The sequence below is a fragment of the Desmodus rotundus genome, chromosome 4 (genome assembly GCF_022682495.2).
Source record: "Desmodus rotundus isolate HL8 chromosome 4, HLdesRot8A.1, whole genome shotgun sequence".
Taxonomy (NCBI): Eukaryota; Metazoa; Chordata; class Mammalia; order Chiroptera; family Phyllostomidae; genus Desmodus; species Desmodus rotundus.
The window spans coordinates 109,966,757-109,994,616 of NC_071390.1; the positions used below are offsets into that span (position 1 = coordinate 109,966,757).

Consider the following 27,860-nt stretch of genomic DNA (forward strand, 5'->3'; position numbering starts at 1 on the left):
CATTCTGTATAGTCTATACAAACAAGATTATAGCAGATAAAAAGGGTGTTTAGAAAGAAAAAAAAAAAAGGCCCAGACATGCATTAAGCTAGTTTGACAGCTCCATTGTTCAACCGGTCCCATTGTCAGACCCAAAGATGTATTCAGTGCTACAATGTCTGCTAGCAAATAAACAAAAGACTACATTTTTCAAAGCAGGATGCCAATTCTCTCATAATTCTTTCTCTGCTTCCAAAAGGTCAGTGGTGGCTCATTCTCAGTATTCGAAAGAACCCTGACATAGATGGAGGAAACAAATACTTGTTTTCAATACATGGGACCCAGAACGCCGTGCATGAACAGAGGTATTTAAACGGGTACATATTTTGGCAAACAGGATAAAGTGATCCAAACCTGGTAACACAGAAGAACTATCTAGGTAGGCTAAGTCCAAATTAGAGCGGTATTTGGAACGCAAGTCTAATATAGGGTCTCCTTAGCTCCTTTTTCGGTGATTATTCCATGCAGAGTGCATAATAATGAAAGAGGCTTAGACATTGCAGAGGAAAAGACAAACCAAGAGCTAGATTCGGAGCCTTTAAAATGATCCACTGGCCACTCACAAATCGCAGCGAGCAAAAACATGATAAGCTTTCAAAAGGCAACTCGTGCAAATAGAACTCGCACACAGCAGTCCTTTTCCTTTCTCTGGCTTGCTCTCTCTTTCTCCCAATCTCTTGGTCTCGATTTTGTTTCCCTCTTGCTCTCTTCCTCTCTAGATTATTTTTTTTCTCTTCTAAGATAAGGAAGCTACTTGCTTCAGAGCATGATTATTGTTTCAGCCAGTTCTGGAAACGAGAAAAGCATACATTAAAACAAAGGCCACCACAACATACCTTAAAAGCAGCTCCTCATTTCTCATAGTAACAGCGGATTTGGGACAGCGCATGCTTTCTGCACTGAGACACTGATAGTCTCAACAAAGCCAGTTCAGAAGTGCGCTCAAACATCAATGCCACAGTAGCTGTTCACTAATGCGCGCGCTCTCCCTCTCCCTCTCCCTCCCTTTCTCTCCCTCTCTCTCTTGCCCCACTCTCTTCTCTAGTCAAATTCTGAATGGTGGAGCAAAGGGGCTCCTGCAGACTCACTAAATAGAAATAATCCTCTCTGACAAGTTATGTTGTCTAGGCATATTTTTACATTAGTACACTGTGCTGCCTATAGGGGTCTTGTGTGCATCCACTCAAGCCTGGCTGGTGTTGGTTCTCCTAATTACCATCTTAAAAAATTGGAAGGAAAGATAAGGGACTCATTTACCTTTCTCTTATACATTTAGTAGCAGAGCCAATTTCACGTTTTCTTTTTGTTATCAACTATCAGCAGGCATCACAGACAACGAGAGAAGATTTGGATAGATTGGTGTGCTGGAAAGGATTTTTGCTTCTCTTTTCAGGGGCACTCATCTCACAGTCAGATTCATCAATTCCTCCGCTCTTGTCCTCAGGAAGAGTGACAAGGTCAAGACCCTTAGTCCCACTCTGGGTCATGGACGTGGAGGACAGAGATTAGGGAACTTGGATATACTTGACAGAGTGCCTGCAGATCAGAGCCACAATCAGCCTGAAGCAGGGCATCTAAAGGAGGCAGGCGATGCAAAGATTGTCTGTCACACTGAAGTCCTAACTGACACTGGAGCATCTTCCTCAAAAGGCCAATCGGGTGCTCTTTTCCAAAGTAAGAAAAACCCACTTCCCTACTTCATTATACTCACTGGGCTTAGCATATAGTTAGCCAGGGAAAATACACATTGCACTTGTGTTTATTGGAATTAGAAGAATTCCGTGCAGATTAGCCAAGGAAAACAGCAAGTTAAACACATACAAAAAAGACGAGATGCTACAGACAGAATAGGCAATTGTCCAAAAGTGCAGACGAAGGCACCGCTCCAGGAGGTGTGTACTGACGGGAAGCCAAGAATGCTCTCATCCTGGATGCAACAGTGCAGAACACAGCCTGAAACAGATCTGGATCACTGAATGCTGGTTTCCTCACTCCCAGGTTCCAAGCACCTCCTCACCTGTCCCCTGTCAACACAACCATGCTCCTCAGTAACAGCCTGGAGTTCAAGCTTTTGTGGAAATAATCATTGGATGGGGAAAATAACAGTGAGCTCCATTTCCTTCCTATTTGAAGACCTGAAATACACCCCAATATCTTGCTAGATCTCTGACCTCTGAACTTAGCCTTGACCCACAGCTAGGGAAATGGAGACCTACTGGAGGGTGATGAAGGTTCTTTACTCTCCACTGCACAGTTACCTCACTTAGATTTTTCAACTGGCCTGAGGACAATAAGCCAAGGTGACAGCAGGCACCATCCGATATTTCTGGAAGGCAGTCAGATAACATGATAAATAGCTTGACAAAGGTTAAATAATGAAATGAGAGCCCTGTCCCTAGAAGAACCATATGTTTAAATTTCCTCCCTTCATTGTAGCCTATGAAAGTCATAGAGTGAATATATAAAAGTAAATGACCTTGCCAGGGAAAGACAGTATAAAAAATCTAAGATGTTCTTTGGCAGCCAGATAAACATCATGTAAATGAGCTTAGACCCAGAGACCTCGGAGATAAAGGGTCTGAGCCCTGCGCGAGGGACACGTGGTGGGTGCTGAGGCAGCAGTCACTTCGCCTCTCTGCAGCTCTCTTTGCCCCAGCAGCTAAGTGGGGGCGACAAAAGCTAATGTGTTTGAAAGCACCTGAAGAGCCAGGCAGTAATGAAACTGGGTGTGTTCTGCCACTGCCAATATTAATAAAAAGGAGGATGAGTGAACTGCCATAGGCCACAGTTGTGTCTGTTAGAGACAGGTAAGATGCTGCTCAGACAGAAATCCCTTTTTTTAACACTTCCATCCAATTTCTAGTGTGGCCTGAACTACAAAGCAAGTCCTAACATATAATGATAATGCTTTTGCTTATCCATAAATAGATTCTTAGCATCAGAAGCCAGTGCTTCAGTACATGCGCTATTCCTATAATGAAATGAATTATGGGCCCATAATAACGACTGGGATTGAATCAAACCATTAAATATTTAATTTTCTCTCCACTTCCTTTTCAGTCTAGGTACCTAAATAATGAGACAACTACAGAGGTAGGAGTGTTGTACTTGTCCAAACTCCAGACAGATCGAAGGTCTTATATCCACCAGTCGTATGTGCTGACCTTGTGGTTACAAAGCTCAGTGAGTAGAAAGAGGGTGTGTTATTTCTCCCATTTGCATGTTGTATTGTACGTCTTTGATTCTGAATGCACACTCGATTAATCTTTGTACTTCTTAGTCCACTAAATCGAGTAACTTTCCCTTGGCTGGTACTTAATAGATATTAGCTAAATAAAGAGATGAATTTATTTTTAACTCTTGGAACTTTGGAGAGAGGACTACAATTGACCTGTGAATATTCAAGGTGTGAACTCCATAGGTCCATTTATACGTAGATTTTTTCCAATAAATACAGTAATGTAAATGCATTTTCTCTTTATGATTTTCTTATTGACATTTTCTTTTTTCTAGCTTACTTTATTGTAAGAATACAGTACATAATACATATAACGTACACAATATATGTCAATTGACTGTTTATGTTTTTGGTAAGGGTTCTGGTCAACAGTAAGCTATTACTAATTAAGTTTTGGAGGAGTCAAAAGTTATACATGGATTTTTGACTGTGTCCCCAACCACCACATTGTTCAAGAGTCAACTGTATTTTATTTTCAAAATTCCTTTATGTAGTTTCCTCAACAAATATGCAGGAAAAGAAACCACACTCTTTATTTTAATTCAGTCATTTAGCTGGCACAGCAGATAACACTGAGAATTCCTTACATGTGATTACATTTTAAATGTCATGCCCCATTCACACTTATTAGCTCATTTAGTCCTCATAACAACACTGTAGGCAGGCAGGGCTGGTACTGTTACCTCTCAGCTGAAAAAGTTCAAGTGGAAAAAGATGGAGTGACCTGCCCTCAGAAGGTGCAATAATGACCAAATGTGAGAACTCAGCCTACAGCCCCCGGGGACCTGTGCTCCCGCTGCTGCACCACAGTGCGACCACCTACTACAGCACCAGGCTCACACACACCCAGCAAGGCAGGGCTTTTTGGTGTTTGGTGTAACAAACCTCACCCTGTTCCAATGTGATAGTCATAAGCTTATAAGTTAGGTAGTAAATTAATGTAAGATTGATTAAACGGTTCTATTTTGGCTACTAGTATTTATCAATTCCTTTCAAAGAGTTATTTCAAATGAAGGTTGAATTAAAACTAGGCAGACTAAGCACTTTAAGGGACAAATTATTATTTGGGGGGTTATCTGCAGTGGCAGTTAATTTTTAACAATCCTGATTACTAACTTTGTAGGGAAATTTTTTCAAAAGGACTACAGAGATAATTAGCAAAGAACAAAAACTTAGTTTATCTCAAAGTTCTCTATACCCCAAAAGACATTTTTAACCTTATAAATTAAATGTTTAGCCAGTAATGAGAACTTGGTGAGGGAAAAACTGGAAAAGCACTGCAATGTGGGACTCCAGGGGTGAGCTGGGAATCGGCCCTTTTAAAGGTATAATATATGTGCATTCATATGTTATAGGTAATTTCTACAATAAAAAGCTAACTTTCTAAATGCAACATTAACGACACCAACTTTTTTCTACCTTGTATGCCTGTCTTGTCTTCTCATTCGGGCATCTGCAGTGCCAAGGCAATAGAAAGTACCATTTCGATGGGAGTGTGAGACATGAGGTGTGCTAGAGACACAGGGTCAAGAAGCACAGATTAGTCCTTTGATGAAGGGTGGGACAGAAACCTAGCATGCTTCTCAGGTTCCTGTGCTAAAAGAAGACTCTTAGAATTCAGAGGTACCGAGGACATTAAATCTATTCAGTTGTTAGTTTCAGATACTTAGTCCATTCATGCTGCTATAATGAAATACCACAGGCTAGGTGGCTTGTAAACAACAACAGTTCTGGAGGTGAGAAGTCCAAGATCAAGGTGCCAGCTGCCTCCTTCTTGCTATGTCCTCTTATGACAGAAGGGGCTAGAGAACCCTGTGGGGTCTCTTTTATTAACAGCGGTGGTCCTAATCACAAGAGCTCTGCCTCATGATCTAATCATCTACCAAAGGCCCCACCTCCTAAGGCATTAGGATGTCAATGTATGAATTTGGGAGAGGACACCAACAGTCAGACCAAAGCAGATACCATGAATTGCCAGGTTTAATTAAGAAACATGCCATATTGTTATGAAAGATGGAAAAAAACCCAACAGAATTCATAAATACTGAGCAGTGACCAAGGTCTATAAGAAATGGATTTCCAACATACTCAGTGCATGACACACAGTAGGTGCTCAGTAAAGTTGTTAAGTTTGTGTGTTAGTGGATGTGTTCCCACCCAAACCTGGCACGGAGCAGAAGACACAAAGTTCCTCCGACTGTCTTTGTGAGCCTTAGAGGAAAGGTCTCCAGGGGAGAAGAGGAGCAAGGCAGTGGAGTCTGCACAGGGACCAGCCCAGAGCGGCACTCGGCGGGAGCTGGAATGAACGGAGTACAGAACAGTCTTGTTCTTCCAGATGCCAGTGCTCCCCCTTGCCTTGAGGGGAAAACGCTCCGAAGCCAAAAGGACACAGGTATCACAAATCACAACCGGAAACATAAAACTGACAGTTGGCTTAAAGTAAAACCTTAGCAGCATTAGTAGAGAAAGGGTTTGATGGTAATGTGAGGATCTATGTAACATGAGTTCTTTGCACTTGAGCACTCCAAAAATTACCTCCAAGTCACATTTTGGAAGCAGGGGGCCACTATCTCAGTAACAAATCCATGGGCCCTAAGTGCCAAACCGACTTGCCTTCCTAAGCCAAGGGACTACTTACTCACCCTCAAAACGGTGACGTTTTCTAGGATGAATGGAGTGTGGGGGTGAGTAATTAGCAAGAATAATTGTAAAGCCCCTTAAAATTAGAAAGCATCATCTTTATCAATAAGTAGGTATAAATAATACACCATAAAATACTTAGAGCTCCAAGAAGCTACTTGAAAATAGACACTAGATCAATTTAAGGACTGTTATTATAAAGAGTAATAGTGAGTGCTTGCTATGAAGGAAAGCAGTTCTAAAAACAGACACCATGAAGCAGATTCGGAGAACTCTTTTTCTGTGCAGATAGGGAAAGGTTTATTGAAGACAGAAAGAAGAAAGTAAAGGATTCCCCATGAAAAGAACATCATTGATAAAATAACTAATTTTGGTCTGTGAACTCTTATAACTAAGTAAATAACATGTTCACAATTGAGTGATTATTTTTGGCCTAATGTTTTGCCAATGGCCACCCTTGGGCAGATGGGAAATCTTGAGAAAGCCAGAGGTGACTATACATAAGTTAGGCATTAACATTTGCACAGGAGATGGGCCACGTTTATTATCGCTATTTTTAAGGCAGACACATGCACACACGGACACCTTTCTGCCTGCTCAATCTGCCATGTCAGAGAGACTTCTGTAATGGACATGGAGAGTTTGCTGCACTTGGGGATCCCTCTTTCTTAGTGGTTTTGATCTTAGGGGATCTGAAGAAGTTAAAAGAACAAGTGTAATGAAGGCCATCAGTGGAGTAGACAAGTCCTCCAAGCAAGAAGGTGAGACCAAGATGGGAATTCATGTGGTTTTATGACAGAGATGAAAGAGAAGCACAGATGGTCTGGGAAAGCTGCTTTCCAAACAACCATAACACATTCACAGCTCTTGCAGAATGTGCAGGTGCTTTAAATGTTATATTCTGAATGTATCACTCTCTGAAATTATATTATCTACTTATATACTTGTTTATTATCTCTTCCCTCATCTGCATCTAAGTTGCATAAAAACAGGAACTTCGTTTTATCACCACTTCAGAATAATGTGTGGCATATGGAGACACTTAATAAACATTTGTTCAATGACTGGATTTCTCTGTGAAGCATTCTTTTTGTTAAGTGACCTAATCTCTGTGGCTTACAGCTATATAACACAATTGGTGAGAAACTCACCACGCTCAGCTATGAACAGTCGGTAGGCTAGAACGTCCGAGGGACAGAAAGACAGGAGGTCCCGTTCCTGGCTTTAAGGACTTCATACACTCATTGACGTGCAGTGATAAACCTTGTGGCTTCACTTTTTTTTGGAACTTTACCTCGCCATTTGTATGGGTACACAGAGAATGAAGTAATCAATGAATATATTTCCCTTCTTACTTTCCATAATCATGACATTTGGGAATTGATGAACTGCAGGCAGGTAGGACAGGGCACTGATGAGGAGATGAGTAGACAAACTTTCAGAATTAAGGGCAATGCAAGTTGGAGGATAAGTTTTGTAATGTCTTGGAAAAAGCCAGTGTCCTTAATGGCCAGGAAAAAGAATTCGAAGTCAGTCTAACTTTTGCTTCATTCATTTGCAGGAGTAGATCTACTTTGTGTGTTTAACTCTTTAGTTAACGGTGCCATAGATTCAAAAGTTAGTGAGTTGACAACTTATCAGGTGCACCAAGACAAAGAAACATGGCCCAAATGAAAGAACACAGCAAAACCTCAGAACTAAGCGATGAGGAGATTGCCAACCTATCTGATGGAGAATTTAAAGCTCTGGTAATCAAAATGTTCACAGCACTGATTGAGCTTGGTTGAAAAATGAAAGATACCCAAAATGAAATAAAGCAAAATAATCAGGGAACCAACAGTGACAAGAAGGAAACCAGGATTCAAAGCAACGATTTGGAACAAAAAGAAGAAACAAACATCCAAGTGGATCAGAATGAAAAAACAAGAATCCAAAACAATGAAGAGAGGCTGAGGATTCTCTGGGACAACCTGAAATGTTCCAATATCCAATTTACAGGGGTGCCAGAAGGAGAAGAACAGCAGCAAGAAATTGAAAGCTTATTTTAACAAATAATGAAGGAAAACTGTCCCAATCTGGCAAAGGAAATAACTTCCAGGAAGTCCAGGAAGCCCAGAGAGTCCCAAAGAAGTTGGACCCAAAGAGGAACACACCAAGGCACATCATCATGAAGTTGCCCAAGACCAAAGACAAAGAGAAAATCCTAAAAGCAGCAAGAGAAAAGGAGACAGTTACCTACAAAGGAGTTCCCATAAGACTATTAGCTGATTTCTCAAAAGAAACATCACAGGTAAGAAGGGGCTGGAAAGAAGTATTTGAAGTAATGAAAGGCAAGGACCTACATCCAAGATTACTGTATCCAGCAAAGCTTTCATTTAGAATGGAAGGGCAAATAAAGTGCTTCCCAGATAAGGTCAAGTTAAAGGAGTTCATCACCAAGCCCTTATTGTATGAAATGTTAAAGGGACATATCTAAGAAAAAGAAGATAAAAAATATGAACAATAAAATGACAACAAACTCACAACTATTAACAAATGAATCTAAAAGAAAAGAAAACAATGAAAACAAAAACTAAGCAAACAACCAAAACAGGAACAAAATCAGAGAAATGGACATCACACGGAGAGAGTTCAGTGGGGAGGGGGAAGGGAGGAATGGGGGGGAAATGTACAGGGAAGAAGCAGCATAATTAGTGGGCATAAAATAGACAGGGAGAGATAAATGGTATAGGAAACAGAGGATTCAAAAAACTTCTATGTACAACCCATGGACATGAACTAAGGTGGAGGGAATGCTGGAGGGTTGAGGGGGCAGGGTGGAAGGGGGATAAAAGGGGAAAAATTGGGAAAACTCTAATAGCATAATCAATAAAAAATACTTAAAAAACAAACAAACAAAAAACTGTATGCCAGCACACATAACAACTCAGTACATCTTTAATGACATGTGAATGAATGAGCCAGGAAAACAGTAAAAAAAATAAAGTTAGTGAGTTGATCTCCTTCTCCCAAGGAAGGCCTGCTTACTCCCTTCTTATCTCACTGGGTCCCCAGGGACCTTCAACACATTATCTTATTCCATCTTCTGCCTGGCATTCAAAACAAAACAAGACAGTAAATGCTATTAAACACCACATTCATTTCTTTAAGTCAGTTCCTAATGAGATGTATTCTCACTTTTAAAAGTATATTAATTTTATTTTGTTTCACCCTACAGGTCTGGATATTAAACATTACTTTGGCTTCTCTATTCCTGTCATATATGTGTGTGTATATAATGTTTTAAGTACATCAGTTAAGTACGTAACTGAATAGGTGGGATGGAGAACACAGAAGAGTGGAAGATAATCCTGATGCTTCTAACATGGACACTTTGGCAAATGATGACACTGCTAAGATGGAAAAAAACAACAAAAAAAGGCAAAATAGAGTAGATGGGGAAGATAAATGATTCCACTGAGAATAAACTGAGCTTGCGATGCCTGCAGGTAGGGCTTCCGGGTAGAGGAGGCATAGAACTACTTCCTGCATGGGTGATGAGATCAGCCAGGAGGAGTAGCTAGGGCAACAAAATAAACCAAGACCAGAACCCCAGGGCAAATCAAAAATCGAGGAGGAGGCAAAGAAGGATGCTTCAGTGAAAGGGAGATTTGACTATATCACTGAAGGGCTTTAAACTTAGCTGGGAAGAGAAAACATATGCACGTCAAGTGTTGAGCTACCTTGTTGTAGCTGATCCTAGTGAATTATTTGTTTGGATGCTAACTGAAAAAGCAGGACAGTACAAATAAGAGGCAGGACAGTTCTGAAAGTTTCAGGAATCCGTCAGGAACTGGGGCAATAACTGTAGAAGGCAGCCTGGTTTGAAAGGGAATCAGGCAACTTTGACATCTGCATCCTCACACCCAGTTTACAGAACAGAAAAGCAAGAGCAAAAGTCATTTTTCAAGGTGTCTGTGAATGTTGCCAAATAAGGATTCCGAAAGTTATCAGGAACTATAAACTATAGACTTGGATAACATTTCCTGGGTCAACTATTTTAAACTTTTTAGTAAGTGACATATACTTAGAGAAAAGTACCCATGAGTATGTTACAGAGGGAACTTCACCCAGATGAAAAAAACCTTGGGTCTGTTTTTAACCCCATGACCAAAGCATGATTTCATGACTATAAATATATAGGAACTAGAATACTTGTGAGTAAAAATTGCCTGCAAGGCAGTGAGAGTCAACGGAACCATACCTTCTCTGGAACCCACTGACTTTTCACCACCTACACGACCCTGATTCAGGCTCGCAGGGTTTCCAAGGAGACTCACCAGTCTCATCAGTGCTTATCCATGCTACCTGTTCCACAGAGTTATGTCTCTAATATCAAAATATGGCCATAGCTGCCTCTTGCTTGGAACCCATCGGAACGTTCCCCCTGCCCTGAAGATGAAGTCCAAGCCGCATCACCTGGGTCATAGACCTACCCACATCGCCAACCCCGTCTCATGTGCTTTCTCACCTGGCACACTGTGATCTTTCTCCAAAGACTTCTTTTGAGTCCTCAGATACCTGGTTACTCTTGCCTCTTTGCTGCTGTTCATGCTGTTTCCTACTCATGCAAAACTCTCCTGGTGATGTCCAACTCCCACCAGATTTATTTCTGCTTTATTTATTGCGCTTAAATGTCAAGCACTGAGCACAAAAATATGTGCTCAAAAATACTTGCTGGCTGGCTGATTACATAAATAAGTCGAGGATATTGCCTCAGTAGCAAAGGAAATACAAAGATGTCAGAATATAGTCCCAGTTAAAAAAAAATATGAAGAAACAAATCAACCACACTTTTTTCTTTTTGAGGGACTATAATGTTAGTTTTCTAAAGTTGAATTCAAAGGAGCTACTAGCCATGACCTCTGCCCTCAGAGAATGTATGATCACGTTAGAAAGACAGAACTTACCCATATGAAACAAAGGACAATTGATTGTCTACTGCCGTAGTAGTTTATGAGCCATGAGAGCTCCAAGGAAGGAATGGTGAGAGCTGGCTGGGGTAATCTGAGTCTTTCATGGAGGAATAAGATTTGAGGCAATCTTCAAAAGTATGATTCCACATGGGGAGGCCACAGAGTGGAGACCAGACTGAAGACAGTTTACGTGGGAGACAGTGAAAAGAAATTCTGAATAAAATAGCACAAGTATTGACAAATGCAGGGAAATTAAAGAAACTAGGAAGGGTAAGGCCAGACTGTGAATCTTATTAACGGAGGAAAGGAATCTGGAGTCAACATAATAAGCAATGGGGATTCAGTGTAATTTCTGGATCAGTAAATGAGAATCCTCTCCAAATATGCCAATGAGAAAGTTAGAAACAGCTCTGGCAGCTGGTAGGCCATGATGTTTCCAACTTATAAACAACTCTTGCAAAACACAGAAATAATCAGACTTTGAGACTTGTAGAACAAGAGAAAGACAAAGACACTGCAGCTACAAAAATAATGAAATATCCCCTTCTTCCAACTGCTTATTTCCCAATGATGTCTGGCTCTGCTTTAATCTTCCTAATCTTTAGATAAAACTACCAAGATCCCTGGATTAGTCAGCTGGGGCTGCTATAAAAATTACTGCGAACTGGGTGGCTTAATCAACAGAAATTTATTTCTCACAATTCTGGAGGCTGGAAGTCCAAGATCAAGATATCAGAAGAGCTGGTTTCTCCTGAGGGCTCTCTCCTGGGCTTGCATCCAGCCACCCTCTCTCTGTGTCCCCACACAGGCTTTCCTCTGTGCACATACATCCCTGTTGTGTCTTCCTCTTCTTATAAGGACTCACTTCTATTACTCTTGTGACCTCATTAACCTTAGTTATCTCCTTAAAGGCCCTAGCTTCAAATAGAGACACATGATGAGATACTGGGGGTTAGGACTTCATTACATGAATTTGTGGCAGGGTGGAGACACAATTCAGTCAATAACAATACCCAGTGCTTCCTAAAAGCACCCAATCAAGAACTGTCTGCTTCCTTAAAACCTTCTTAGTATGCGCACAAGCCCTATGTCCATACTAAGTCCCTTCCTAACTCCTTGTCCTCAGGTGCCCCATCATACCATTGGTGAGCATGCTCCTTTGCTACAGTAAGTTATACCTGACTTTGACTCGGAGTGTGATCCTGGGGACTTTGGCTTTTGGGCTTCCACACACGGATCTTCCATCTTCCTGAACCTTACCTTTCCCATGCCTGTGCCTGCCTGAATTGCCATTCCTCCTTCCTGGTTATGTGCTGCTCATCCTTCAAGATTCAGTTCAAATATCACCTTCCCTTCAAGCACTTCCTGACCTACTCTTTCTCATACTGGAATTAGATTTCCCTTGTGATGGCTCTGTAATGTGTCAATCTGGCTAGGCTAAACTACATTCCCCAGACTTGACTTTATAATTATTTTTATTGTGTCTGGGAAGGGTATGCCTCAGGAAGATTCTTGGGAGAGGTGAAGAACTGGGGGGAAGCAACTGCCACTGTTGCTGATGTGGCTGGGCCTATAACTGCTCTACCCTCCCCATGATCCTCCCTGAGTGTCTGTGACTTCTGGGCCAGGTGTGTGTGTTTACCTCTACCTTCAAGGTCGCCAAGGCAGAGGCAACAAGAACTGACATGTGTTTCTGGGTCCTAGCCTGCCCTTGATCTCCCCCAGCCCCCACTTTACCACTATCTTCCTTTCTTGACTGTCTGGCCCATGGACATCAACTTTAGTGTCAGATGCAGAGGAAAAACCTGTACAGAGACTTTCTAACCTGTTGCCACAACTGTGTGAAGTCAAACCCCTGTACTAACTGTCTATCCATCTATCTATCATCCATCTGTCTATCCTACCACCCCTGCTTCTCTGCTTGACCTGGACTGACACACCCCTCCTCTGAGGTAAGTCTCTGGACGTTCTCCAAACTTTAAATATACTTCTCTAGTACCATTTGTCATGCTTCACTGTCATTATTTGTGTGGTATATTAGATTATCTTGCCAATTCTTCATGCCCTGCCTCTATCATGTGACCTCATATTGCACTGGAGTAGACGGAATACATTTCCCTACTCCACTGGCATTGGGCTTGACAATGTGACTTGTTTCAGCTGTTAAAAAGTCAGCAAGCATTGTACTAAATGTGCTTGTGTGGTTTAGTTTGGGTTTTTACGTTCTGTGACCTGCCATGAGAAAAGCATGTGCCTTTCACCAGGGCCTCAGAATAAACACACATAGAAAAGATCTGAGCCCAACTCACAGACTAGAGCCAAGCACAGCAGACTTACAGCCTGAAAGACAGCCACCTAACCCAATCTGCCGAACCACAATTTACCCGCAGACTCACAAGTGTAAGAGTAAGTGTATAAGGTTGCAAGCCACTGTGTTGTGGAATGATTAGTGTGCAGCCTCACTGCAGCAACTGTCTAGTAAATAACTTTTCTTTTCTGTACCACAATTTGATTGTTGGCTCCTTGAGATCAGAGACCATAGTAACAATTTCTATTTCTCCAATGCCTACAAAGATGCCTGATACATAGTAGATGTTCAATAAATGTTTGTTACATACTAGAAAAAATCAACAAATGACCAGATGATCAAAGAACCACATGGAGGGAGACATGAAGGGGGTGTTAGAAAAAATAAATTAACAGAGGTACATAGGATGGAAATGAGGGAAGTGAGTCTGGGAGCAAGTGTTAGTAGAATGTGGTCCGAGCAAAATCATGCCAGAGAATGTTACCTGCCCTTTATTTTCTGATGATCGAATGTTCAAAAGGCCACAGACATTCCGTGTGACTCCAGTAATCTTCGAAGAGAATTGCTTTTTCCTACTGTGAACTTGGATAAGTCTTTTTGGGGATAGCTGGCATGAAAAGCAGCAGTGCCCGTCTGTAGCCATATATAATGTCAGGAAAACTGACAGAAGTTGAAAAGCCTGAACCTCTTCAGAAAAAAAATGAAGAAAACAAAATTACAGGGAAGTAAAACTTTCCTATTATCCCTTCAAGTGACCTCCTCTCTGTAATCATCTAATCTGTTGTGGCCAGTTTATAGCCCCCTTGACCCACTGATCTCTTTGGTTATTGTTGAAAGGCTGGGGTGACACAGTACCTGAAGCTCCCAGCCTGGTCACCAAAGGTCTATCCAGACTGGGCAAACACACGGGAGATGAAAGCAGGTCTCCACAGCAGAAGTCCTCCTGGCTGAGACCCTTGTCACATTCCCTTAGAGCATGTGTCACGGGCCTGTCAGAATTGCTCCTTATGAGACAGAGCTTGAAGGATGCCAAATTCATTAGTGTTTGCAGTTGAGCTGTTCAAACCTTTGCCTTACATTGAGCAAACAACACACACATATACGTGTACATATGAATGTTCAACACCACAGATATGCACACACATTCTACTGTGTTCTTATTTTAAATATTTTATTTATTTCCTTTTAGAGAGGGGGTGGAGGGAAAAAGAGAGGGAGAGAAACATCAATGTGTGAGAGATACATCAATCAGTTGCCTCTCACATACCCCCACCCAGGGACCTGGCCTGCAACCCAGGCATGTGCCTTGACTGGGAATGGAACTGGTGATCTTTTGGTTCTCAGGCCGGCACTCAATCCACTGAACCATACCATCCAGGCCTCTACTGTGTTTTGAAGAATAAAAAGATAGTTTGCTTATTGTTTGGTGCCAATCATAAAATGAGATTAAGGGTGCTGTTTTCTGCATTTGAAAGTTATACCCACCAAACTAATGCTTCCTCTAAGCTCTGAATTTCCAAAAGAATATTTCATAAGAACAACACCCACCTCCCCACACACACATAACATACCTCAAAACCCTGCTGTAATCACTTGTTCATTTCCATTTCTATAAATGAGAAAAACATTTCCGAGGGGATCCAAGATTGTAGAGGAGTAAGTGGAAGCTCCTCAAACCTCCTCCCTGGACTAAACTGGAATTACAACTAAATTGTATAGAAATCATCCTGAATATCCAACTAAACACTAGCTGGAGAGAAGCCTTATAACCAAGGACAAACAGAAGAAACCAGTTCACCACAATGCGGCTGATAGGGAGTGTGCAGGAGGCGTGAGAGGGCTAGCTGGGCTCCCATGGGTGGCAGCTGAAATCCTGGGGGGATATTGCAGTGGCCAGGGACCCCCCTAAGCAGTGTGGGGTCTAAAACACAAGATGCGCTCCTCAGCCTACAGTACCAGAGACGCCCAGATACAAAGAAACCCAGATAACATCCATCTGTGAAAAGCAGGGGAGTTTCTGCCCATCCGGGAGAGATGGCTGAAGATGCAGAGAGTCTCATAAAGGGACAAAACACAAAATTCCATTTGCAGCCACTTACCTTGGGCTTCGGCGGGGCAGAGTGCATTAGAGACACATGAAGAGACTCTGGGGCTGGTGGTTTTGGGGAGAGAACTGAAGGAACAGCTGCCACAATCCATGTGCTAAGTTATCCCCTAGACTGCAGGAGCCATCTTTCTCAGGCAGAGCACTCCCCACCAATTGGCCGTGTCCTGAGAAGAAGCAATAGCCCCACTCTCAGGAATTACTTCGCCCCATCCTGTGGAGTTTAAGCTGGTTGCTGAGAAGTACAGCTGGAGGTTTTCTCAAGTGATTAAGTTTAACATCCAAGACAGATCTCTGGGAGTTCTGAGACTTTAGCTGACCCTCTCCTGGGCCCAGTGCTGGTAAAAGCTGACCTTGATGCATACCCTGGTTCTTTCTGCACAAACCCAAGCCAAGGAGAGGGAGTCACAAATTGTGGATTTTTGATAGCTCCAAACAGGGCCAGTCACAGGCAGCATCCAACATAGGTCTGTACCAGAGTCTTTGCAGGTCTACATAATACATAGGAACAAACATAAAGAAGCAGGAAAAGTGGAAAGACAAAGAAACCAAATGGAAAGACCTCAAATGAAAGGACAAGAAAATCCTCCAGAGGAAGAACTAAATGAAAGGAAGGCAAACAATTTATCAGACAAAGATTATAAGGATACTCAGTAATGATTATAAGGATACTTAAAAGCATGTAAAAAAATACAGAAACAATTTAAAAAAGGACCAGTCAGAAATAAAGAATGCAATATCTGAAGTAAATAATACACTGGAAGGAATAGATAGTATGTTAGATGAAGCAGAGGACTGAACCAGCAATTTGGAAGCCAAGGTAGGAAAAAAACCCCAAGCAAAGTAGCAAAAAGAAAAAAAGAATTAAAAAGAATGAGGAGAGCTTAAGAAACTTTGGGACAACATGAAGTGTAACAACATCCTCATCGTGGGAATACCAGAAGGCGAAGAGAGTCAGCAGGGGATTGAGAACCTATTTGAAGTAATAATGACTGAAAACTTCTCTAGTCTGGTGAAAGAAAAAGACACAAAAATCCAAGAAGTGCATAGAGTCCCAAAGAAAGATAAACCCAAAGAGGCCTACACCCAGGCATATCATAATTAAAATGGCAAAGCTTAAAGACAAGGGTAGAATCCTAAAAGTCACAAGAGAAAAGCAAGTTGTTAACTACAAGGGAGCTCCAATTAGTTTGCCATGTGATTTCTCAACAGAAATATTTCAAGCCAGAAGAGAGCAGCATGAAATATTTAAGGTGATGAACAGCAAGGACCTACAGTCTTGTTTTACACAGCAAGGCTATCATTTAAAATGGAAAGAAATAAAGAGCTTCCCAGACAAGAAAAAGCTAAAGGATTTGTTGATTCCAAACTAGTACTGCAATAAATGTTAGAGGGCTTGCTTTAAGAAGAAAGAGGAAAAAAATGAGGAGAATGTTTAAAAATAGCAATACATATGCATCTGTCAATAAGCACTTAAATATAAATGGCTTAAATGCTACAACCAAAAGACACAGGGTAGCTGAGTAGATAAGAAAACAAGACCCATATATATGCGGTCTCCAAGAGACCCACCTCTGATCAAAAGATACACACAGACTAAAAGAAATGATGGAAAAAGGTATTTCCTGCAAATGGAAAGGGAAAAAAAGCTGGGGTAGCAATACTTATCTGACAAAATAGACTTTAAAACCAAGGCTATAGTAAGAGACAAAAAAGAGGACACTACATAATGATACAGGGAACAATCCAGCAATGGGACATAAGCCTAGTAGACATTTATGCACCCAACACAGGAGCACCTAAATATGTAAAGCAAATCTTAATGGACATAAAGGGAGAGATAAACAGAAATACACTTATAGTTGGGGACTTTAACACCCCACTGACTTTAATGGATAGATCTTCCAGACAGAAAATCAACAAGGAGACAGAGGCCTTAAATGACACACTAGATCAAATGGATTTAATTGATATCTTCAGAGCATTTCCCCCCAAAGCAGCAGAATATACATACTTTTCAAGTGCACATGGAATGTTTTCTAGGATAGACCACATGTTGGGACACAAAACAAGTCTCACTAAATTTAAGAAGATTGAAATCATATCAAGCATCTTCTCTGACCACAATGCTATGAAACTAGAAATCAATCACAAGGACACTGAAAATCACACAAAGACATGGAAGCTAAATAACATGTTATTAAACAATGAATAGGTCAATAATGACATCAAGGAAGACATCAAAAGATAACTTGAAAGAAATGAAAATGAGGACACAACAATCCAAAATCTGTAGGACACTGGAAAAGCAATCCTAAGGGAAATTCATGGTATTACAGGCCTATCTCAAAGAACAAGAAAAAGCTCAAATAAACAATCTAACTTTACACTCAACTTGAAAAAGACAAGAAACAAAGCCCAATGTGAGTAGAAGAAAGAAAATATTAAAGATCAGAACAGAAATAAATGAATTAGAGTCTTAAAAAATGATGCAAAAGATCGATGAATCCAAGAGCTGGTTCTTTGGAGGGATAAACAAGATTGATAAACCCTTAACCAGACTCATCAAGAAAAAGAAAAGAGAGAGGACCCCGGAATAAATAAAATCAGAAATGAAAGAGGAGAAATAACAACTGACACCAAAGAAAGACAAAGGAATGTAAGAAAATAATATGAAAAACTATACGCCAACAAACTGGACAGCCTGGATGATATGGATAAATTCCTAGAAATGTACCATTTTCAAAACTAAATCAGGAAGAATCAGAGAAAATGAAAGATAGATTGCACCTAGTGAAATTGAAGCAGTTATCAAAAAACTCCCAAAAAGCAAAACCCCTGGACTGAATGGCTTCATGCGTAAATTTTACCAAACATTCCAAGAAGAGCTAACATCTGTCATTCTCAAACTATTTCATAAAATTCAAGAGGACGGAAGGCTCCTAAATTCATTTTATGAGGCCAGCATTATCCAAATTCAAAACCAGATAAAGACACTACAAAGAGAAAATTATAGGCCAGTATCTCGGATAAACATAGATGCTAAAATCCTCAACAAACTATTAGCAAACTGAATATAGCAATGCATCAAAAAGATCATACACCATGATCAAGTGGGATTTATTCCAGGAATGCTAGGCTGGCATAACATTTGCAAATCAATAAATGTGATTCACCACATAAACAAAATGAAGGTTAAAAACCACATGATCGTATCAATAGATGCAGCACCCATTTATGATAAAAACTCTCAGAAGCATGGGGACAGAGGGATCTCTGTATGGACATAATATGGAATAGTATGGACACTTAACATCATTAAAAGTCCATACTACCCTAAGCAATCTATAGATTCAATTGAATTTCTATCAAGATTCTAATGATATATTTCACAGAACTAGAACAAATATATTTAAAATTTATATGGAACCACAGAAGTCCCACATAGCAACAGTGATCCTGAGAAAGAACAAAGTTGGAGGAATCATGCTACCTAATATCAAACTATGCTATAAGACCATAGTAATCAAAACAGCATGGTACTGGCATAAAAACAGACACATAGGTCAATGGAACAGAATAAAGAGCCAAGAAAAGAATCCATACCTTTATAGTCAATTAATATTCAACAGAGGAAGCAAGCATATACAATGGGCTAAAGATAGTTTATTTAATAAATGATGTTGGACAGATATGTGCAGAAAAATGAAACTAGACCATCTTTTTATGCCACATACAAGAATAAATTCAAAATAGATCAAAGACTTTAATGTTAGACCCAAAACACTAAAAATTCATAGAAGAAAATATCAGCAGCAAAATCTTGGACATTGCCTGTAACAATATTTTATTGGATATATCTCCCCAAGCAAGGAAAACAAAACAAAATAAATAAATAAATGGGAATACATCAAACTAAAAAGTGTTTCACCCAGCAAAGGAAATCAACAACAAAATAAAAAGACAACTCACAGAATGGGAGAACATATTCAGTGATACATCTGATAAACAATTAATATCAAAAATTTACAAAGAACATACAAAACTCAACACCAAAAAAGTAAACAACACAATTAAAAGTTGGGCAAAGGACCTGAATAGACACTTCTCCAAAGAAGATATACAAATGGCCAATAGACAGATGAAAAATGCTCCACATCACTTAATTATCAGAAAAATGCAAATTAAAACCACACGAGATACCATCTCACACCTGTCAGAACGTCTATCATCAATAAATCAGCAAATAACAAGTGCTGGCCAGGATATGGAGAAAGGGGAACACTTCTGCACTGTTGGTGGGAATGCAGACTGGTGTAGCCACTGTGGAAAGCAGTATGGAAATAGCTCAACAAATTAGAAGTGGATCTGCCTTTTGACCCAGCAATACCACTTATGGGAATATATCCTTAGGAACCCAAAATGCTAATTTGAAAGAATATAAGCACCCCTATGTTCATTGCAGCATTATTTACAATCACCAAGGTGTGGAAGTAGCCCAAGTGTCCACCAGTAGATGAGTAGATAAAACAACTATAGGACATTTACACAATAGAATACTACTTGGCCATAAAAAAGGAGGAAATCTTGCCCTTTGGGAAAGTATGGATGGACCTAGAAGACATTATAAGTGAAATAAGCCAGTCAGAGAAAGACAAATACCTTATGATTTCACTCATATGTGGAATCTAATGAACAAACTGAACTAATAAGGAAAATGGGGACAGACTCATAGATGGAATGCAGGATGACAGCTGTGGGGGTGGAGATTAGAGGAATAGAGGGATTGAGCAAAAAGGAGAAAGGACTCATGGACATGGACAACAGTGTGGTGATTGCTGGGGAGAGGGAAGTATAAGAGAACTAAATAGCAATGGAAAAAAATACAATAATGACTAAATCAAAATGGGGAAATGGTAATGGAAAAAAACGATAAAAATAAATAAATAAATATGAAAAAAGAGAGAGAGAAAAGCATTTCCTAGGAATCTATGTGAAGGTTTGATAGCAGAACATCGGGAAAGCCACTGGGAACATAAAACACCCCCAAAGATACCCAAACCATGTTGACATACGTAGAAAACTGTGCCAGTTGGGGTGTTCGTGAGCAATTTACTGAATCCACTTCCAGGCTGTTTCAGACTGAAACAAACTTGTTTTGTAACAGTTGTTTTTCTAAATATCTCTGGGAAATAATTCCTTTGTTTTTAGCCTATATTTAGCATTTTACTACAATAAAACTTATCAATATAATACTATACTGAATTCCCACTGAGTATATAATATTGTATTACTAAAACTTCAGTGTTAAAATGTTTCTAATTTAGATGCCATATATCAAATTTAGTGATTATTTGGAGATAGACTGTAATCCTTTTAAAAATAACATGTATTTTTTAATGATCATAAAGCAATTCATATTCACAATTTTGTTGGGAAATACAGATAAGTATAAAGAAAAATTATCACCTATATCTGACTAGAAATATAATTGTTTAACTATTAATATATTTCCTTTTGGTAATTTTCAATGCATAAACTCCATCTTTTTAATAACAAATTAGGCTGTATTAATCATATAGTTTTTAGTGCCTTTTTAAAACAATAGGAGCTATTTTATCTGACAAATAATTTTAAAAAACATTTTCCAAGGATTATATGTTATTTCATTTTACTGATATCCCATCATTTATTTAGTTACTTCCCTAATATTAGATATTAGCAGTGTTTCTAAATTTTTACTTTTATATGTAATATTGAGATGAAAATTCTTTATTTATTTTTATTTTCATATTTTTTTCAATCACAGTTTACATTCAATGTTATTTTGTTTAGTTTCAGGTGTACAGCATAGTGGTACATAAGCTGACCATTCAAATAAGGCAAGTGACAATAAACATTAGGGAAAATATTTATCTTCATTATGAAGAAAGACAAAACAGTGAGGTAACAGGTATCATTTCTAACATTTTCTTCTAAAAGAAGGAAACAATAGTAAGTGTTAACATATGTGACTTCCACAAACTGCTTTGTGGAAGATTGGCAGCCATTGACACTCCCCTACATGGCAAGAATGTGTGACTTGCTATGCTCTCAAACATATTGACATTTACTTTATTTTAAATTTGCAAATGTAAGTAATAAAACCTCTTATCTCACTGTTTTATTTCCATCTCTTTCTAATGACGATAAATATTTTCCCCAATATTTATTGTCATTTTTCTTTTTTAAATATATTTTATTGATTATTCTATTACAATTGTCCCATCTTCCCCACTTTATTTCCCTCCACCCTGCACAAGCCCCCTCCCACACACATTCTCTCCCTTTAGTTCACGTCCATGGGTCATACATATAAGTTCTTTGGCTTCTGCATTTCCTATACTATTCTTAACCTCCCCCTGTCTATTTTCTACCTACCATTTATGCTACTTATTCTTTGTAACTTTTCCCCCTTTCTCCCTGTCCCACTCCCCCACTGATAACCTTCCATGTGATCTCCATTTCTGTGATTCTGTTCCTGTTCTAGTTGTTTGCTTAGTTTTTGGATTTTTTTAGGTTCAGTTGTTAATAGCTGTGAGTTTGCTGTCATTTTACTGTTCATATTTTTGATCTTTTTTTTCTTAGATATGTCCCTTTAACATTTCATATAATAAGGGCTGGGTGATGATGAACTCCTTTAACTTGATCTCATCTGGGAAGCACTTTTTCTGCCCTTCCATCCTAAATGAAAGCTTTGCTGGATAGAGTCATCTTAGATGTAGGTCCTTGCCTTTCATTACTTCAAATACTTCTTTCCAGCCCCTTCTTGCCTGTAATGTTTCTTTTGAGAAATCAGCTGATAGTCTTATGGGAACTCCTTTGTAGGTAACTGTCTCCTTTTCTCTTGCTGTTTTTAAGATTCTCTCCATACCTTTAATCTTGGGTAATGTAATTATGATGTGCATTGGTCTATGCTTCCTTGGGTCCAACTTCTTTGGGACTCTCTGAGTTTCCTGGATTTCCTGAAAGTCTATTTTCTTTGCCAGATTGGGGCAGTTCAATCTCTTGGTCTTCCTCTTCTCCTTCCAACACCCCTATGATTTGGATGTTGGAATGTATAAAGTTGTCCTGGAGGTTCCTAAGCCTCTCCTCATTTTTTTTGAGTTCTTGTTTCTTCATTCTGTTCTGGTTGAACGTTTCTTTCTTCTTTCTGCTCCAAATTGTTGATTTGAGTCCCAGTTTCCCTCCCTGCACTGTTGATTCCCTGTACATTTTTTCTTTATTTCACTTTGCATAGCCTTCACTTCTTCCTCTATTTTCCGACCATACTCAACCATTTCTGTGAGCCTCCTAATTATCAGTGTTTTGAACTCTGCATCCAATAAGTTGGCTATCCCTTCATCGCTTAGTTCTATTTTTGGAGTTTTGATCTGTTCTTTCATTGGGACCATATTTCTTTGTCTTGGTGCATCTGTTACATTGTAAGGGCTGGAGGCTTTGATGTTTGCCAGGGCAGGGCAACCCACGTTGCTGTGCTGTGACACTGTATGTAGGGGAGGGTTCTGAGAGGGAACAATGCCACTTGTTCAGCTCTCAGCCAGCTTTTGGTCACTTCCCCCACTACCCACAAGCAAACTGGGCCCTTCTGATGCTGATTTCCGGGTGGGTTTGTATACATTCTAGGACCCTGTGAGTCTCTCCAATGAACTCTCCTGTGAGGCTAGGAGTTTCTCCCACCACTGCAACCCCCACAGGTTTTTATAGCCAAAGGTTTGAGACTTTCTTTTCCCACTCTGGAACCCTGGGTTGCATGATCTTTCTCACTCCCTAGTTGTTCCTCCCAGTTTGCCTGCACACAAATATGGGTCTACCTGGTCCAAGAGCCACCACCTGGTCTGCTCAGTACTCCAGCTGCCACCTTGCCACATGTCTTCTCCACCTCAGCTGCCCTTCTTTGCCCCTCCTACAAGTTTGGAAGAATGTTTCTTCTTTAACTCCTTGGTTGAGAGACTTCCACACAGTTTGGCTTTCTGGCAATTCTGGTTATTTTTTGTTTTTAAATTTGTTGTCTTTCTTTTGGTTGTGTGAGGAGGCAAAGTGTATCTATCTACACCTCCATCTTGGCCAGAAGTTGTCATTCTATATATTTCTTATTTTAATTCTTAAAAATGGATTTATAAATTCATACATTTTTTTCTAGATCATTTACTTTTAATTAAAAAAAATTTAGTACTGAGTTTCAAAATTTTTATATAACTAACTAGATACTTTAATAATTTCCCTTATAATTTTATTTTTTACATGAAAGTAGGTCTTGCCCATCCTGAAACTAGATTAATCTTTTCCTTTACATTTTCTTGGTTTTTACTTTTGTATTTGATTCATCTAGGATTATTTTGGAGAGGAAGTTACAGCCTGCAATTTTCTTCTTTCACAAATAGGCAATATCATCTATTATGTGATCTGTTCTTTTCCCGTGGTTTGGGGAGTATGATGTGCATGTTCATGTATTAGACTTAGTGCTCCTGAATCTCTCCATCACTTGTTATGTTGGTACCTCATTGTTTTAAGTAGGAAAACTTGGTGGCTGAATTTTATAACATCCAGAACAGCAAGTTACCCTAAGTATTACTCTCATCTTGCAAAGGGAAATTCAAGTTGAAGTTTAGAATAACCTTGTCCATTAAAAAAAATTTCTACTAAGATTGTGTCTCATACTTAAATTCAACTCTTGGGTTTATTTGGGAAAATTTAACATCTTTCTAGTAGTTGCTTTTTCTACCTGGAAACATGGCTTAAATTTACTAAAATCTTAATTTCTTTCTCTCTCTTGAAGGACTTAACACTTTCTTCAAATAGTTTACACTTCTGTTACTACTGATTTAAAGGAAAGTTATTTATCTAAAACATTTTTATTACATACTCCTTAAATACTCAGAGGTTTTTAGTTGATTATCTTTTTTCATGTTTATATCATATCAATGTGCAATGATCAATTTTTTATCTTTGTTTCTGATGAGTATATTTGTTATTTCAGTTCTGTATCTTAATGTTGTAATCAGAGCTTCTAGGCATAATTTAATGAATGATGATATTTGTACCCTTGCTTATCTCTCATCCAACGGTTGGTTTAAGATGGCTGTCTTTTATTATGTGTTGAAAGTTCCTTTGTATTCCTGGTTTTTAAAGACGTTTTCCCCCCCTGTTAGGAATTAGGCTTGAATTTTATCAAGTATCTTTTGAGATCATTTATAGTTATTGACGTCCTGAGGTGGTGCACTATATGAACATGTTTTCCAAAACAAAAATATCTTTTTATTCTTGAAATAAGCTGTAAGTGGTTGTAGAGAATGATTCTTTTCACATACTCTATCTTTGAATGATATCAAGGGCCATAGTCAAAACGCCATATTAACTAGAAATCCCAGAGAACTTGTATTATCTTTGAGTAAAATATTAAAAGTAAATGATGTAACTTGATATTTTAAATTTTAGGAAACAGTTAATATAGCCTTGTTCTGACATGTTTTCACTTAACATACTTCGTTGAACTAAGTAGTACATTTTTGCCTTAGTTTATTATAATATTTATAACAATAGTATACATTTGGGAAATTCTCCAATTTTAGGAAAGACTACTTTGAATTAGAAAGGCTTTAGTGCTCTACCAGAGATTGGGGGCAGTGGGGGTGGGAGGAATCTTTGAACATTGGTTATGATGTTTTCACTACTGACTGACCAGATAATTTAAAGTTATTAGCCATTTTGTTGCCTGATTTTTGCATTCAAGAGTCTCTACAGCCTTGTCGATCTTGATTTCTTTTGTTAATACCTTCAATCATGTTTCAAGTAGTAGAATCAAATTGAGATGGTGGGATTTGGAAAGTAAAGATCATCTCTGCCAAGAAGTCCGTCCATGGCTGACCTTCAGAAAATCTCTGACTTTTGGCTTCTTCCCATAAAAAAATAATTTATATACTTCTACAGCATTCTCTTAATATTTTCATCAGTTACCCCTTGGATCGGTGCTTTCCTACTACAGCTGGAAATCCTCAGAGCATCCTGAGTCCCACATCTGCCCTTTTATACATTCATATTACACATGATATATGGCAGTGGGAATACATGACACGTGGTCTTGACTGCTACATGTATTTCACACAGTCCTGCCAGCGAGTCTGGCCTCAGTGCAAGGAGGTAGGCATGGGGAGGTCTGTTGAATTACCCATTACACTTTAAGTGTGGTTTGAACCTCTTGAATTAATTACCTCAATTTAATTTTTAAAAAATCACTGAGTAGCTATTGTGTGCATGGAACTATACTACAATATAAAATACTCAGTTCAAGACTCCTTTCCCCATCCTAGACAAATCAAAATTTTAATTTCTACTAATTGGGTATCAACATCTAACTTTTTCAAAATTTTAAAACCTCTGGTACTTAAAAATCACCCATCATCCCTTCCACCTTTAAGTAAGGCGTTTATCTCACATGAAAACCCATAAAATCTATAAATTAAACAATAGTAGGCAGATCTTTATAGCAGATAAATCTTTATAAAAGTAATCAACCTCACATAAAACTTGCCTATGTCCATATTATAAAATATCTCTTTTAGATATTAGAGGGGAAAACTCTATTGGTACTTTGACCTTATATTTTACTATAATGTAATTTGCATGTAATTTGCTATATCTTTGAGTATAGCAAATTACATGGAAATTATTTTTAATTTTTTTATTTTATTTTTGAAATATGCAGAGAATGTACTGTTTTTTAAGGTTTATGCTAAGTGGATAGTTACATTGTTATTTGGCACGAGGAAATACAGAAAAATGGGAGTTAATCAATTATCATTGAAGTTTTTTGAATATTATCTGAGGAAGAAAATTTTATGAATGATTAGAATTCCCTTTCGAATGGCATTATGTTTCTGTATTTTGATCTCAACAATAATTTCTATATGCTAAGCCCACAGATTTCCCAGGACAGAGAAAAAGAGTCCAAATTTGACAAACACAATCTGCAGGCTTCTTTTACAGTCTGACTAGATAAGGGCAATACCATTTGACAGGAATGGACCATCCCCCCATCACTGTGGCCATTGTCATGGTAACATTGAAATGTGGCCTTCTTAGTCCACATTCATCCATCTTTAGAGAGATGAAGGAAAGAGAAAATGAGGAATCTAGGCTTTTAAATGGGCCGCTTTGATGGTTAATATTTTATATATATTATGACACTGGTAAACAGAAAGGTTTAAAGGCAGCATTCTAAATCTCACCAAGGATAGTCTTTCTAGCATGAACCAAACTCCCACACACAGCTTCAAAATCCTCACAAAAGGAAACTTGTACAAGATGATTACCAAGCACATATATGGAGACAATGTGCTCTCTGTGATCAATTAAAATGCACGAATAATCTGTAGTGGAGTGTCTTACAAAGGGGTCCTTTCTTCTCAGTACTTTTAAAAAAGGCAGACCTATCAAACTTATGATAATGCGTTGCCATGCTGACTTAATTGTCAATTTTAAATTACTTAAATGTACTTTAATGATCTATATAAAGCCTTATTTTTTTTTTACCACTAATAGCTATTAATGGTTGTTAAAGAAAATGAAACCACTCTACTGAAAAGTAATGTAGAGGTCTATTAACAACAAGTTTTCAAAATGATAAAATATTATCATAAAAGTGTGAACCCCTGTACATTTAAATGTTCCTGAGTAGGTCAATCTTCATTCCATCGAAAGAACATTTCCTTCAAAGTGCACATGATTACAGTTTAAAGTTCTTCATGTATAACATATATAAAATAAATGTTATCCAATTACCAGTCAAAATGCTTTTTCAGAAGTTGGAAAAGAGGTAGGGGCAACGTGTTATTATTACATTTCCTCCCAAAGTTTTAGAAGATCTGAAATAACAGATAAATTTCCAAAAAGAAGTATAATTCATATTTATATATTAAAGTAATATTTTAAATATGCTAAAGGGTCTTACTAATTAAATGAAATTTGTGGTAAATACCTTTAAGAAAGAAGAGTGGTTCTGGCAGCAAATCACATTTCCTCGGGTGTGTCTATAAGCCTGACTTTCCTGAATGGAGTTCCTTTAAAGGGGAGCACAGCTGTCCGGCTCTGAGGACCACGGAACACACACAAGTGAAAGCATCCCCTCTAGGACACCAACTAGACAAGGAGCTATTCTAAATCTGAAATTAAATATAATTAGAGTCAGAGTGAAACCACATCAGGCTTATGTCCACAGAACCTAAAGCAATTTAGACACTTTACAATTATCCGTTTAACTTGTAGCTGTAGACAGTTAAATAAGCCAAGTAGTCAAAGCAAAAATCACTATTTTAAATTCTTACTTGTTCTATTCAGCCACCTGCACTGATTCTATTAAACAGCTATCAAAACTGTATTTAATTTTATATTTTATGATTGAATGTGAAATGTACTGGAAAGAAGAGGGTTTTAGAATAAGTTTGAGCTTAAAGTCAAATTCTGACACAATGACCCTCTGAATTTCCTTGAGAAAGTTTCTTCTCTGAACCTATCCCTTTATCTGTAAAGTGGGGATAA

The 27,860-nt window shown here is 38.7% G+C and overlaps 1 protein-coding gene across 4 annotated transcripts in view; it reads right to left on the reverse strand.

Annotated features, from left to right (window-relative positions):
* The window catches only part of CELF2 (CUGBP Elav-like family member 2), a 499,109-nt gene that overhangs the window by 304,296 nt on the left and 166,953 nt on the right, over positions 1–27,860 (reverse strand). The window contains exon 1 of one of the 4 annotated variants that reach the window (XM_053922133.1): positions 876–933. The exons of the other annotated variants lie outside the window; for them this stretch is intronic. Coding sequence (XP_053778108.1) covers positions 876–928 — 53 coding nt within the window. The 5' untranslated portion in view covers positions 929–933. Of the gene's footprint in view, positions 1–875; positions 934–27,860 lie in introns of those variants that run through there. 4 annotated transcript variants of the gene reach the window in all.